The sequence below is a fragment of the Rhinopithecus roxellana genome, chromosome 8 (assembly GCF_007565055.1).
Source record: "Rhinopithecus roxellana isolate Shanxi Qingling chromosome 8, ASM756505v1, whole genome shotgun sequence".
Classification (NCBI taxonomy): domain Eukaryota; kingdom Metazoa; phylum Chordata; class Mammalia; order Primates; family Cercopithecidae; genus Rhinopithecus; species Rhinopithecus roxellana.
In genome coordinates this window covers 34979905-34994903 of record NC_044556.1, presented here as the reverse complement: position 1 = coordinate 34994903, position 14999 = coordinate 34979905, and the positions used below count along the sequence as shown (strand labels likewise).

Here is a 14999-nt window from a genome sequence, read left to right as displayed (position 1 = left end):
CCTGGTCTCAGGTGATCTGTCCCCCTCAGCCTCCCAAAGTGCTGGGATTACAGGCGTGAGCCACCACACCCAGCCCTTTTTTTTTTTTTTTTTTTTTTGAGACAGAGTCTCGCATTGTTGCCCAGGCCAGGCTGGAGTGCAATGGCCTGATCTCAGCTCACTGCAATCTCCTAATCTCAGGTTCAAGTGATTCTCCGAAGTAGCTGGGACTACAGGCGTGTGCCACCATGCCCGGCTAATTTTTGTATTTTCTGTAGAGATGGGGTTTCACTACGTTGCTCAGGCTGGTCTTGAACTCCTGGGTTCAAGCAATCCACCTGCCTCCGCCTCCCAAAGTGCTGGGATTACAAGTGTGAACCACCGCACCTGGCCATTCAGCAACAATTTTTTTTTTTTTTTTTTGAGACGGAGTCTCGCTCTGTCCACTGGGCTGGAGTGCAGTGGCCGGATCTCAGCTCATTGCAAGCTCCGCCTCCCGGGTTTACGCCATTCTCCTGCCTCAGCCTCCCGAGTAGCTGGGACTATAGGCGCCCGCCACCTTGCCCAGCTAGTTTTTTTGTATTTTTTAGTAGAGCTAGGGTTTCCCCGTGTTAGCCAGGATGGTCTCGATCTCCTGACCTCATGATCCGCCCTTCTCGGCCTCCCAAAGTGCTGGGATTACAGGCTTGAGCCACGGCGCCCGGCCTCCATTCAGCAACAATTATAATGCAGTCAGGACCAGAGAACACCAATGTTTCAGTGTCTATAAAGGCATCCAGGTTACTACATGATTAACTTGGTTGCTGTTGAGGACTATGTCATTATTTCATCAAAACTGCTTACTATCTTACTATCCCTCAAAGGAATCAAAACGGGTAAGAACATAGGCTCTGACAGTAGACAACAGCATTGTATCCACACTGCCATTTACTAGTTCTGGACACCTGGTCATATATTTTAACCTCAAATGTGCCTGTGTCTCAGTTTACTCTACTATAAAATGGGTATAAGTATCTGTCCTATAAGGATGTTGTGAGATAAATACATGGTTAATACATAAAGTAGTTAGCACAAAATAAGCACTTAAATGTTATCCAGATGTAAAACAAAGACTCCACAAGGTAAAGTTCTCTCACCACCTTCCTTTGGTACAGTCTGCCATTATGTTGTTTTCTTGTTTAAACAGTATGTTATACCATGACCTACACTCAACAGAGTTCGATCAATGTTCCATTTCACCGACACTGCCTTAACAATCTGTATGTGCAGTTGTACCAAAGATAAATTTTACACATTGCTCAAAATTTCATAATACATTATAGCTGTGAAGAATTTATGATAAACCAGGAAGGATGTAGAAAGAAAGGAGAGGCCTGAGGCAGAGAGATAATTAAACATGTTGTTAAAAATAATTCAAGCATAAAAAAAGGTCCTGAATGAAAATAATGGTACAAGGAATGTTGACAGGTTAGAGATATTATTAAGTGAAAAGTGTGTTTGTATATGCATAGAATTAGAAAAGATACAAGAGGAATTGGTAATATTGGCTACTTGTCAGGGAAACCAGGTGGGTGGAAGACAGGGGCAGGAGGGGACTTTTTACTCATGCCCTTTCCCACCATTTTAATTTTTTTTTTTGGTAGAGCCAGGGATCTCACTATGTCGTTCAGGCTAGTCTCAAACTTCTGGGCTCAAGTGATCATCCCGGCTTAGCCTCCCAAAGTATTGGGATTACAGGTGTGACCCACCACACAGAGCAAATTTCAATTTTAAGCCTGTTATTATAGTTCCTATATACCTACAATTTTTAAATTAATGGAAATGGCTTTCAGGACGAGGGTCACCATGGCAGCCACTTTGGCTAGGCTTGGGCACTCATCTGTCAAGCAGGTTCAGGTTCAATTCCACCCCTTTGAGAAGTGGAGTTGATGAGGACCTTCGTCTAGGTGATGAGTAACTAGAAGGTCCACTCCACCAATCTCAACTGCTCAGATACTGTGGACATGAGGTGGACATGCAGCATGATGACTCTGAGCCCTGTGTGGACATGCTATTCAGAGATGCTGTGTGGACCTTGCCTCATCTCACCACTCTGGAAATGCTCACTGCCTTTGCCTCCCACATTGTGGCCAGAGATGTGGCAAGGAGCCAAGAACGTGCTGGTACTGGGCAATGACACTGCCAAAAAGACCAACAAGCTGATTTCAGACTGGACTAGAACACTTATCTAAAAAGAGCTTTACTTAATTCAAATCACTATCTGGAGGGCCACAGAGGAAGGCCCTCTAAATGCTTGGCAAGACCAAGATATCATAATTAGGAAGCTTTCTTATGGGAGTGGGAGGCTGAGAGCCCTGTGACCACAATGTTTCTGGGTCAAGGCAAGACTAGGGGGGTGTCTGGATGAACCTGAATTTATTTTACTTTCTTATGTCAATCACTGCTTACCCCTTCCAGTATGACTTCTCCCACTGCTCACTCGAGGTACCTCTCACTCTTATTTACCGAATCCAGTTGGAAAGAATACTGTCAGAGTGAGTGCTGTTTTCTCCATCCTCATCTTTCTATCTCAGTAGCATCTGCCACTCTTAATTCATTCATGCCTTGGAAACTTTTTCCCTCTTGGGTCCTTTTTCTTTAAAACACACACCAGGTGTGTGTTTTAATCTGCTCGCTAAAGGAGAGTACTTCCAGCTGGTGAAGGGAATACTTTCATTAGGGGCTTTGCAAGGCTCCAGTATATATATATATATACACACCATCATTTTGGTAAGGCTTTGCAGTTTATGGGATCGATTAGGAAGATGCTCCCAGAGGGGTCAAATGTTCCCAGCAGTGGCATAGCAGAGCACCAATGATGTCAGTAGATGCTCAGATACAAGGAATACACAGAGGCACCCAAACTGTGGACATACTCTTGACCACAAGAAACACCTAGAGACTAACAGAAATAATTGTGGGGGAAGGATTGTTTTATAGGAGATGAAGGGGTGTGAACTGGGGAGATATGAGAATTAATGAAGTTGTGTTCTCTTTCATACCAATAGGCGGTGCCTACACTGTGTGCTTGGCACTATGCTAGGCACTAGATAAAGACATGCTTTCAGTCATCAAAGAACTCAGTCTTCTTATCAGGGCAAATGTAGGAAAGCAGACAATGAATAGAACCTTCTGGAACATTTTAGTGTTTCAATTTTTAAAATAGAGATTTTTCATTAGAGTTTGAAATAGTTAATTAAATTTTCTTGGGCTGGTTTGATCCAATTCCCCCCTACTTCTCTATTTTAGATGGAAATTGAGGCCCACCCATAGAGGTTAAGTCATGTTTCCAAAATCAGTCACAAGGTGACTAGAAGCACAACAGGGAAAGGCCAAATGTAACACTCACAATCACTCTTTTCCACTACATCATAATACCTCCCCCGCCCCTTTCTTTTCTTCAGATGGAGTTTTGCTCTGTCGCCCAGGCTGGAGTGCAATGGCACGATCTCGGCTCACTGCAACCTCCGCCTCCAGGGTTCAAGCTATTCTCCTGCCTCAGCCTCCTGAGTAGCTGGCGTGCCACCACGCCCGGCTAATTTTGTATTTTTAGTAGAGACGGGGTTTCACCATGTTGGTCAGGCTAGTCTCGAACTCCTGACCTCAGGTGATCAGACAGCCTTGGCATCCCAAAGTTTGGGATTACAAACGTGAGCCATCACGCCCGGCCCATACTACCTCATTTATAATCCATTAGATGGAAGCCTCTACTCTGGTTTTTCATTCATAGCTATATGGAAAAGAACAGTATAGTGAAAAAAGCATGGCTACACAATCAGAAAAACCTGGGATCTGAATTTTCTGACAAATTTACACTACTTTGTTTAGCATTAAGCCCGGTCATAATAAAACAGCCAAGTGTTCTGGAAGAAATTATGATAAATCAATACTACTAACAAAAGACTGGACATGTGAGTTTACACCTGCTTATTAGGCTTTATGTACCTGTCCTAGAATTTCTTTTTCTTTTCTTTGAGACGGAGTTTCACTCTTGTTGCTCAGGTTGGAGCTCACCGCAACCTCTGCTTTCCAGGTTCCAGCGATTCTCCTGCCTCAGCCTCTCGAGTAGCTGGGATTACAGGCATGTGTGACTTGTGCCAGCTAATTTTTGTATTTTTAGTAAAGACAGGGGTTTCTCCATGTTTGTCAGGCTGGTCTCGAACTCCCGATCTCAGGTGACGTGCCCACCTCGGCCTCCCAGAGTGTTGGGATTACAGGGGTGAGCCACCGAGCCCAACCTGTCCTAGGATTTCTTAACAGATTATATGAATACCTCTCAGCAAAGCTAACTGAAAAGTGAAGATGGAAGAATGACAGTTTTAATATTAATTGATGACTCGTTAGAAAACAGCCACAACAAACAATCTTTAGGGCTTGCTTTATCCTACAATGGTAACTAGCAAATTATGGAGGTAATACATAATCAAGGATCCAGTTTAAAAGTATAAATATTCGGTGGGTGCAGTGGCTCACGCCTGTAATCCCAGCATTTTGGGAGGCCGACATGGGTGGATAACGAGGTCAGGAGTTTGAGACCAGCCTGGCCAACATAGTGAAACCCTGTCTCTACTAAAAATACAAAAATTAGCTGGGTGTGGTGGCAGGTGCCTGTAATCCCAGCTACTTGGGAGGCTGAGGCAGGAGAATCGCTTGAACTCGGGAGGTGGAGGTTGCAGTGAGCCGAGATCGTGCCATTGCACTCCAACCTGCTGGGAGACAGTGCGAGACTCTGTTTCAAAAAAAAGTATAAATATTTTTCATGTGCTCTAACAGAGCCCTCATATGTCATCTATTTACAACATTTTCTACAGCTCTACTAAATAATTTTGATAAACTTGATTCTCAAAAACGCCTTAAAACCACTACCGTTGTCTAAACTGAAAGCATGTAGTTTTTCTTAATACCGAAAACTTCACCTTATTACTGAAAGCACTGTCTAAACTGAAAGCATAACTTCTCAATTACCATACTTTTGAAATTGTACACAAATATTCTTCTAGTTAGGCTGAAGGGAAAAAAATGCTAAACTTTTTTCCAGCACCCCAAAAATTCTCTTTGCTTTTATGTTTTGCAAATGTTGAATGAAATAAAGAAAACAGACAATGAAAAGAACCCAAAGAAGTAATTCATCTCATATTTCAGGCTTCCTAATTATGGTATCTTCATCTTGCTAAACATGTAACTAAAGAGCTCAAGTTCATTCTCAGAAACTGTGAACTCAAAGCTACAACTAAAACGTTTATTTCTAAAAGTTACTACACTTTCAACTTCCTGTTTTATTTAGACAGTTCATTATGACCATTTCAGGTAACAAAACCCAACTTCCTTTTTACAAAGTGATTTAAAAAACTTCAGCAGTTATGAGAATAGATGATTTTACTAGCTTTTACATACATATTTATAAGGAAATTAGAGTCCATTCATTATCATCAAATTTTCTAAAGGTTTACTGCCTTTAGAAAATGTAACCAAGATAAAAAGCAATATTGAAATATATTTGGCAACAAGAAAACTATGCTAGAAGACGAAATTGGTCACAGATCTGCTATTAAAAAACCCAAGACTGGCGGGGCGCAGTGGCTCACGCCTGTTATCCCAGCACTTTGGGAAGCCAAGGCGGGCAGATCACGAGGTCAAGAGTTGGAGACCAGCCTGGCCAACATAGTGAAACCCTGTCTCTACTAACAATACAAAAAATTAGCCAGGCGTGGTGGCAGACGCCTGTAATCCTAGCTACTCGAGAGGCTGAGGCAGGAGAATCGCTGCAACCAGGGTGGCAGAGGTTGCAGCGAAGATCGCACCACTGCACACCACCCGGGGTGACAGAGCGAAACTCCGACTCAAAACAAAACAGAACAAACCCCAACACATTAATGTTATTAAAACACTGCCACTATCTAAAGACATCTTAATTGGCATTTTAAAACATATATTTTCCCAAGTTTAATTAAAGGCATTGTAACCTGGTATCGAAGACAAAAATCCAACAACACTGGTCAATGTGTATCACATAGGCACAATAAACTTAAAAGTTTATTATTTTAATTATTTGTGGAATTTTGGCCGGGCGCAGTGGCTTACGCCCATAAACCCAGCACTTAAGAGGCGGAGGTGGATGGATCGCTTGAGCCCAAGAGTTTGAGACCTGCCTGGGCAACAAGACGAAACCCAGTCTCTACAAGAAATACAAAAATTAGCTTGACGTGTTGGCGGGTGCCTGTAATCCCAGCTACTTGGGAAGCTGAGGCAGGAGAATCATTTGAACCCGGGAGGCGGAAGTTGCAGTGAGCCCAGCGAGACTCCGTCTCAAAAAAAAAAAAAATTATTTGTTTAGTTGTAACAGGATTTGTATTATAACAGGATTTTTGCTTAATTTTATTTGAATAGTAACTATTTGCCTTAGAACAATTTATTATAGATTGATTTCCAGCATAAGCTCATATATGTCTTTGTTTTTGTCCTAAATCCTATGTATGAAGATCAGTTTCCAAATAAGAGAAAATCTAATACTGTTGTTCAATGGCTTGTTAAGCATTTCAAAATGGCATGCCATATGTGGGTATGATGTATCAAGTTATTTGGTGCAGAGGACTTATGGATCATTAACAGTCCCCTCCCCATTCCAACTTCTTATTAAGAAAAACACCCTGGTAGATTTACAGAGCACTCAAGGGGACACATTTTCCAATAGCCACAGCAGGAGACAAATGTCATAATTCTTGTAAGTAAGTTGTCTTGTGAGGTCATTCTAAGTTCCATGTGCCCTAAAATCATGTACTTACTGAAAAGCCTGACAAAACTGTTACGAAACTGTGCAACTGTCAGAAGAAAAGTTATTCCATCTTAGAATGTGCTCTTGTATTTAAGACGCTTTTCAGGAAATAAGTATACAAACTGCACACTGACAAATTCAGCTAATCAAAGACTCCACAGTGGAGCACCAGAGAAGGCAGGATGCTTTGTCAAGTCTTGAACGTGTTAACATGCAGTTTATTATCTGTTACAGAAAATCTTTCTTGAGGTTAAGAAAATCCATCAGCTATTCTAGATTTGTTAACAAGAAACAAAATTTTCAAAAATTATCGTTAAAAGGGTGTGTCTACAGGGAAAGACTGGTGCTCAAATTGTGAAGCACATGCCCTGAGGCTCACAGATTTATTATAGCGAATCAGACAGGCGACAGAACATGAGAAAAGTACTGCATGTGTACTGAGGTGGACAACATTTGGGACCTCTCCTTGTCGAGGAGTCGTGACAGCAAAACCACTTCCTGAGGAAGGAGGAGCAAAAGGGAAGAGGCCATCCTGACCAGGAAGTGACTCGTCCTAAACTAACCCCAATTTTATCTACAAATGGGGGGATGGGGGTTAGCCCCAACTGCTAAAGGCGGTAAAATAACTGCTTTTTGATACGTCGCCACATAACCACCACCCCCTCTCAAAATTACAGGAAAAAAGTCCACAGTCACGATCTAATAAAGGAAACGTCTGTTCCCTCGCAGGGAGGCCCCTGGGCTGTGCCTCAGCTCTGAGAGGAAAGGAGAGTCGAGGAACGAGGAACTGGGGCCACCGTGAGGCAGAGGAAAGCCCCGTAAAAGGGAAGCGTCCCGACTGCGGAGAGCGTATGTCAGCATGGACAAATAAGCTTCTTTTTCCTGGGGACACTGCGAGGGTCCCAACGCAGCCGGGCCGAGCCCCAGTTCCCTGTCGGGGGAGGAGGTAAGAGAGAGAGGCGGACCCCTTACCTTCTCCTCATCCGACACACGATCATCGAAGTCGGCCATCTTGGGCTGTTCTGGCCCAGCCCGGCTGTGGGCGCTAGGCAGGCCGGGAAGAAAGCCGAGTGATGGAATCACCGCGGGGGCCGTCGGAAGGACCCGCCCGGAAACGCCGACCAAGAGGGCGCCATGTCAGTTATGCGCGGGAGTGACGTCTCCTAGTGCCAGCGCCCGCGCCCGCGCCCAGGAAGTAGGCTTTGCCTTCGGTGATTTAAAGTCTAATATCTTTCCCAATGAGTTACACTCATTTCTCATCCATCTAATGGGTGCTGGCAGCGTGTTTCGATTATTCTTGGCTCCTGGCCTCCATCCGACCAAGTCGATGTTGCAGTTTTTCTGGTACCCGTTATCTCCACGACAGCCGAATCCATAGCTCTAAGAGCTGCTCGGCCCGCTGGAACGATAGGTGGCTTTTCCAACCCCGGGGGGCGGGGGTGTGAAAGGTGACCCTCATTTCGTTTGGAAGCGGCAACACTTCACTTTGGGGTCACATCTTAGTCTAGTTCCTCCATAACAGGCGCTGCTGTCCGCCCCTTCCCTGCCCCACGAAGGAATAGGTAGCCTCAATCTTGAGACACGCTCCTCCACCTTCGAAATCTCGGTCCCGGTTCCTCAGGACTCAGCCTTCAGAGAGGCCAACTTGAAGTCCGCCACTATCCCAGGATTCCCGACTCCCGGTTTCCTGTCCTTCTCCCCTCCCAGCTCCTGGCTCCTGCGGTAGCGGCAAGATGGCGGACCGTGGCGGCTCGGGTGAAGCCGCGGCTGCTGGAGCGGCTGCTGCACCTGTCCCCGGCCTAAACCCGACGCTGGGCTGGAGGGAGCGACTGCGAGCCGGGCTGGCGGGGACTGGGGCCTCGTTGTGGTTCGTGACGGGGCTGGGGCTGCTTTACGCTCTGAGGATCCCTTTGAGGCTGTGTGAGAATTTGGCAGCGGGTGAGAGGACCAGACCTCCTGGGGCAGGGCGGGGGGCCAGGAGAGATGTCGGGGGCAAGAGCCAAAGGGCAAGAGATTCTCGGTAGTCCTAGAGGGCCTCTGAGGAGTCGATGAGCGATCAAGTGGGTTCTTTTTCTTTTGGACTGCAACCTTGCAGTTGATTGTCAAGCCTGCTGCCTCTACCGGCTCCTCCCTAGAACTCTTAAGGTTCGTCCTCTCATGTCCTCGTTTTTCCGTGGAAAAGCCACCTGACAAGCTATAAGCTTCAGGTATTAGGACAGAAGCGTGCATTCTCAGATTGGGATACGTAATTTATATTGGCTCTCCCACCTCTGGTAGGGTCCCATAAAAGTCACTGCTTTGAGTCTCTCACCACCCAGCTAAGAGAACTCATATCCAGACAACAAAGATGAGCACGTCTGTAATTTAAAGATTTCAGAGAAAGAAAATGGCATGATTTTAATTGACGATTCTCTTGTTTTAGAATAGTTCTGTTAAGAAATAGTTGTCGTGATATTTTTGTCTGTTCTTTTAGGCTTATCTTGAGTAATAGTATAGGAAGTGAGAGAGCGCCACAAACAACTGTCGGGTTGCTAGTTCTTTCGACATCTGTAGAACACTTGCTATGTAGTCTGTGCTGAAAATACTAACACATGTAAGAAGTGATGATCCTGATGGAATTCTCATATACTGTACTATTCTTTAGTTGTAGACAGGATAAAGTGTTTAGGGCCCAGGTCCCCTTACCATGTGATTATATATCACTCAAGGTCTGAGCAGCAACCTCAGAACAAGATAGAAGTATTTCTGTTATATGATTCAGTACAGTGGTTGATTTTTCTGTAGCAAAAGGCAGCAAATGTCCCCTTTCCTGTTCAGAGATGACATGAAAGACTGTGAGGTAAAGTTCGGAAATATTTTGGCTTTTTTGGAGGATAAGGTATCAAGTTCAAATATAACTAGCACACTAAAATAAGCTAAACTGAAGAGCTAAGTTGGCATCTCTGTAACAGGTGAATGAAGTGCTTAACGGCGGTTTCTATGCACAGTGTTACTGATTGACTTCTCATTTATTTATTTATTTTTGAGACGGAGTCTCGCTCAGTTGCCCAGACTGGAGTGCAGTGGCGCAATCTCGGCTCACTGCAAGCTCCGCTTCCCGGGTTCATGCCATTCTCCTGCCTCAGCCTCTCGAGTAGCTGGGACTACTACAGGCGGCCGCCACCTCGCCTGGCTGATTTTTGTGTGTGTATGTTTTTAGTAGAGATGGGGTTTCACCTGTATTAGCCAGATTGGTCTCGATCTCCTGACCTCGTGATCTGGCTGCCTCGGCCTCCCAAAGTGGTGGGATTACAGGAGTGAGCCACCACGCCCAGCCGACTTGTCATTTATTTTTCTACATGTTAACCATATACATTTAGATGAGAATAGTTGATTACTATAGATTTTTCTTTTTTACTCTTTCTTTTCTTTTTTATTTTTTGTGAGACAGAGTCTCCCTCTGTCACCCACGCTGGAGTGCAGTGGCAAGATCACTACAGCCTTGAACTCTTGCTCAAGCGATCCTCTTGGCCTCAGCCTTCCAAGTAGCTGGGACTACAGGCGTGCACCACCATGACCAGCTGAGTTTTAAATTTTGCATAGAGACTGGTCTATTTTATTTGCCTAGGCTGGTCTTGAACTCCTGGCTACCAGCGATCCTCCTGCCTTAGCTTCCCAAAACTCTGAGATTATGGGAGTGAGCCATCCTACCTGGCCAGATTTTTATTTCTTTCTAAAACCCACCGTACTTATGAAATAATTATTTGAAGTGAACAATCTGCTCCAGGATTTCAGTTAGTCAGGGAGATTTCTGTTTGTTGCTTTTCTCTTTGAGCCATTTTGCCTCTCTAGCTGATATACCAAATACATACACTGTTTCCTTCCCTCTAATTTGAGACAGTGGTTTTATATCCTACCAAAATAATTATGGAGTCGTTTTGAACCTCCTTTGTAAAAGCATGTTTGTTTATCTTCTTATTCTTACAGACTTGCAAAAGTTCTTGTCTAAATTATGACTTATAAGTGCTTTAGTTTTATTCTTTAAAGCAAGCTGAATTACCTCATTTTGATTTGTTGCAAATAGTTATAAGCCATTATGTATATTATATATACAAATTAAAATTTTTTCAAGGGAATTTCACACTAGATATTAATACAACTTAAGTCCCATCACTCATAAAGATACTTGCATATCTGTAACCTAAGTACATTAAATTTGCATTTTTTAAAACTTTGATTCTTGTTCTTTTGACAGTGACTGTATTTTTAAATTCATTGACACCCAAATTCTATGTGGCACTTACAGGGACATCTTCATTGATATCAGGACTAATATTTGTAAGTAGTTTCCATTTCCTTCCTTCATGTTTTGGTATTTATCTAAAGATTTTTTTTTTTTTTTTAAATTTTTTTTTTCCTTTTTTGACACGGAGTCTTGCTCTTTCGCCCAGGCTAGAGTACAGTGGCATGATCTTGGCTCCTGGCAACCTCCACCTCCCAGGTTCAACCAATTCTCCTGTCTCAGCCTCCCGAGTAGCTGGGATTACAGGTGCCGGCCACCATGCTCGGATAATTTTTGTACTTTTAGTAGAGACAGCGTTTCACCACATTGGTCAGGCTGGTCTCGAACTCCTGACGTCAGGTGATCCGCCTGACTTGGCCTCTGAAAGTGCTGGGATTACAGGCATCAGGCACCACCCTGGCCTAAAGATCCTTTATATGGTTATAATATTTATAAATTATTATTACCTATGGATCAGCATTTCTAAAACGTATTCAGCATTTGAAAAGATTACCTATTCAAACAAGTTTGGGGAACGCTGCATCTCCCAATCTACTTTTAGAGATTGACAGTATTTATTTACATATTAAAGGCTTATTGTAAACTGTAGTGAGGGAGGGCTTGGGGTGTACTGGAAATTAAATGCCTGCAGAGCCTAAGTTGGTAACAAAAATGAGTGAAATGGATAGAGTTTAATAATTAAATTCTTATTTCTTTGAGGACTGGATAGCCTGGACAGTGCATGCCCCTTCTAAAAGAGGCTAAGGCTGGGCGCAGTGGCTCAATCCTGTAATCCCAGCACTTTGGGAGGCCAAGGCGGGTGGATCACCTGAGGTTGGGAGTTTGAGACCAGCCCGACATGCACTCTGGACTCTGGAGAGCCAACATGGAGAAACCCCGTCTCTACTAAAAATGCAAAAAATTAGCTGGGGTGGTGGCGCATGCCTGTAATCCCAGCTACTCAGGAGGCTGAGGCAGGAGAATCGCTTGAACCCAGGAGACAGAGGTTGCAGTGAGCCAAGATTGCGCCATTGCACTCCAGCCTCGGCAACAAAAGTGAAACTCCGTCTCAAAAAAAATGAAAAATAAAAAAATTAAAGAGGCTAAAACTAATTGTTGCCATATAGACTTGCAACTAGTATTACCAGGTTTTTAAATTTTTCAAATGATTTAAAGAGAACCCAGATAGACCGGGCATGGTGGCTCACGCCTATAATCCCAGCACTTTGGGAGCCTGAAGCAGGCAGATCACTTGAGGCCAGGAGTTCATGAACAGCCTCGCCAACATGGTGAAACTCCGTCTACTAAAATATAAAAAGTAACAGTATCGTGGTGCGTGCCTGTAGTCCCAGCTACTCGGGAGGCTGAGGCATAAGAATCTCTTGAACTTGGGAGGTAGAGGTTGCAGTGAACCAAGATCTTGCCACTGCACTCCAACCTGGACGACAGAGAGAAACCCTGTCTCAAAAATGAATGAATAAATAAATAAATAGAACCTGGATATACAGTTTTTATATAAAATTTGCCCATTAAAAAAAAAATTGAGATGGAGTCTCACTATGTTTCCCAGGCCAGAGTGCAGTCACTATTCATAGGCACCATTATAACACACTGTGGCCTTAACTCCTGGGCTCAAGCCGTCCTCCCATCTCAGCCTCCCTAGTAGCTGGGATTACAGGCATGTGCCACCATGTCTGACTATAGTATTTTAATATTGGCAACACTGGGAAGACTAAAATTATGTGTCATAAATTCAACCTATAGGTTTTTCAAGCCCATTTCCTCATCTGTTAACTGAGGTTAATAACAGCATGAACTTTATAGGATTATGAAGACTAAATCAGATAATGTTGTAAGTTTACAACATGGTAGCTGGTTCAGAGTGTATACTTAATGAATTTTGGCTATTATTATTCTGAGAATTCTCATAGTTAAGAGACCTGTTTGACCTGACACAGTGGTTCATGCCTATAATTCTAGCACTTTGGGAGACTGAGATGGGCTGATGGAGTTCAAGACCAGCCTGGGAAACATGGCAAAATCCTGTCTTTTCAAAAAAATACAAAAATTAGCCGTGTGTGGCATGCACCTATAGTCCCATCTACTGGAGAGGCCAAGGTGGGAGGATCACTTGAACCCTGGAGGGAGAGGCTACAGTGAGCCAAGATGGTGCCACTGCACTTTAACCTGGATGACAGAACAAGACTGTGTTTCAAAAAACAAAAGCAAAAACAACAAAACTGTAACTTTAATTCAACTTTTCCTTGAAGAAGATATTTTTAATTTAAGAAAATTAAAATATTTTTTATAATTCACATTAATATCCCTAGGATGTCATGTTTCCTAGTGTACACTTTGGAACAATACTGCTGCAGATAAAAATCTTAAGAAGTTTTATGCCATGCATAGCCAATAGATTTTTCTATTGTCTTTAAATTTTTATTTATTTTTTGTAGAGACAGAGTCTCACCGTGTTGTTCATGGTGGTCTCAGACACCTGGGCACAAACGATCCACTCTCCTTGGCCTCCCAAAGTGCTAAGGTTCCAGGCATGAACCACCATGCCCAGCCTGTTCTTTTTTTTTTATCTCTAGGTGGTGCTCTCCAGCCGTAGTAGAAATAGCATTTGTATTGGATCTATTTTTTTAAATAGGTACTAATACAGACCATTTTGTTAAAGTGAAATGCCAAACAAGAATGAGATTTTTCTCTTGGCTTAAAAAATAGAAACTATTGAGGAATTCAGGATTAAAACTGCATGTTAATATAAGCCTCATAATTTAACATAAACATATTTTAGCATATTTAGTCCATAGCATACAAAAGTCTAAGTAAAGATAATAAACTATCTTTAATCCAGGCACAGTGGCTTACACCTGTAGTCCTAACACTTTGGGCAGATGGAGTGGGAGAATCCCTTAATGCCAGAAGTTTGAGTCCATCCTGGACAACAACAAGACCCTGTCTCTATTTAATATATGTTTTTTGTTTGTCTGTTTGTTTTAAAGAAACTATCAATATTAAACAGCTGATGTAGTGGAAAAAGCACTGGTTTGGGAACAGAAGATAAAATTTTGAATCTTAACTCTGCCACTTACTAGCTGATAATTTTGGGCAAGCTACTGTAAACAGTCTAAGCTATAATTTCCTCATTTATAAGAGGGGGATAACTTACTTATATATATGATGTCTAAAACCTTGTAAAAAAAACTTTTTGTGGCCAGGTATGGTGTCTCGTGTCTGTACTACCAACACTTTGGGAGCCTGAGGCAGGAGGATTGCTTGTACCCAGGAGTTCAAGACCAGCCTGGACATATGAACAAGATCTGGTCTCTGTACAAAATTTAAAAATTAGCACATTGTGTTGGCGCATTCCTGTAGTCCCAGCCACTTCAGAGACTGAGGGGCAGGATTGCTTGAGCCCAGGAAATCGAGGCTACAGTGAGCTGTGATCATGCCACTGCACTCCAACCCGGGCAACAGAGTGGACCTTGTCTCAATAACAACAACAACAACAAAAACCCAACAAAACCTTTTGTTATTCTTTATAAAGCAGTGTTTTAAATATACACAAATTAGGAAATTCAAGTAACATTTTAAAGATTAAACTGTATTATTACCCTTGCAATATTGATGGGTTTTTATTAGCAAAGGTTGTTGTGTTTATAATTTCTTTTACCACCTGGACTTAACAAACTTGTATATATGTATAATCACATATACATATATAAAGAGATATATTTATGAAACTGTCTAGTGTAATGGTTGGAAGCTCCGAAGTCAGGCAAACCTGAATAAGAATCCCAGCTCTGCCACTTACCAGTGATGTGAACTGTTATTTAAATTTGGAATGTGTCCTCATCTCTAAAATCAGTTGTTACAAAAATTAAATGACATAATACATGTCAAGGACTTGGCATAATGCAAGGCTCATAGAAAGCTTTCAAT

At 42.8% G+C, this 14999-nt stretch overlaps 2 protein-coding genes across 27 annotated transcripts in view; one reads left to right on the top strand and one right to left on the bottom strand.

Moving 5' to 3' along the window:
- CAPZA1 (capping actin protein of muscle Z-line subunit alpha 1) overlaps positions 1 to 7939 on the bottom strand; it is a 50250-nt gene extending 42311 nt beyond the window's left edge. Inside the window, exon 1 of the mRNA XM_030935378.1 lies at positions 7763 to 7939. Coding sequence (XP_030791238.1) covers positions 7763 to 7801 — 39 coding nt within the window. The 5' untranslated portion in view covers positions 7802 to 7939. The remainder of the gene's footprint in view (positions 1 to 7762) is intronic.
- Positions 7503 to 14999, top strand: part of ST7L (suppression of tumorigenicity 7 like) — a 103612-nt gene continuing 96115 nt past the window's right edge. For 10 of the 26 annotated variants that reach the window (XR_004058674.1, XR_004058672.1, XR_004058673.1 and 7 more), the window contains exons 1-2: positions 8397 to 8728; positions 11025 to 11107. Coding sequence is in view for 11 of the 26 variants with exons in the window: in XM_030935357.1 (XP_030791217.1) it covers positions 8524 to 8728; positions 11025 to 11107 (288 nt within the window). In the remaining 15 variants the exon portion in view is untranslated. The other 16 variants (XM_030935361.1, XM_030935356.1, XM_030935374.1 and 13 more) reach the window with 13 other exon arrangements.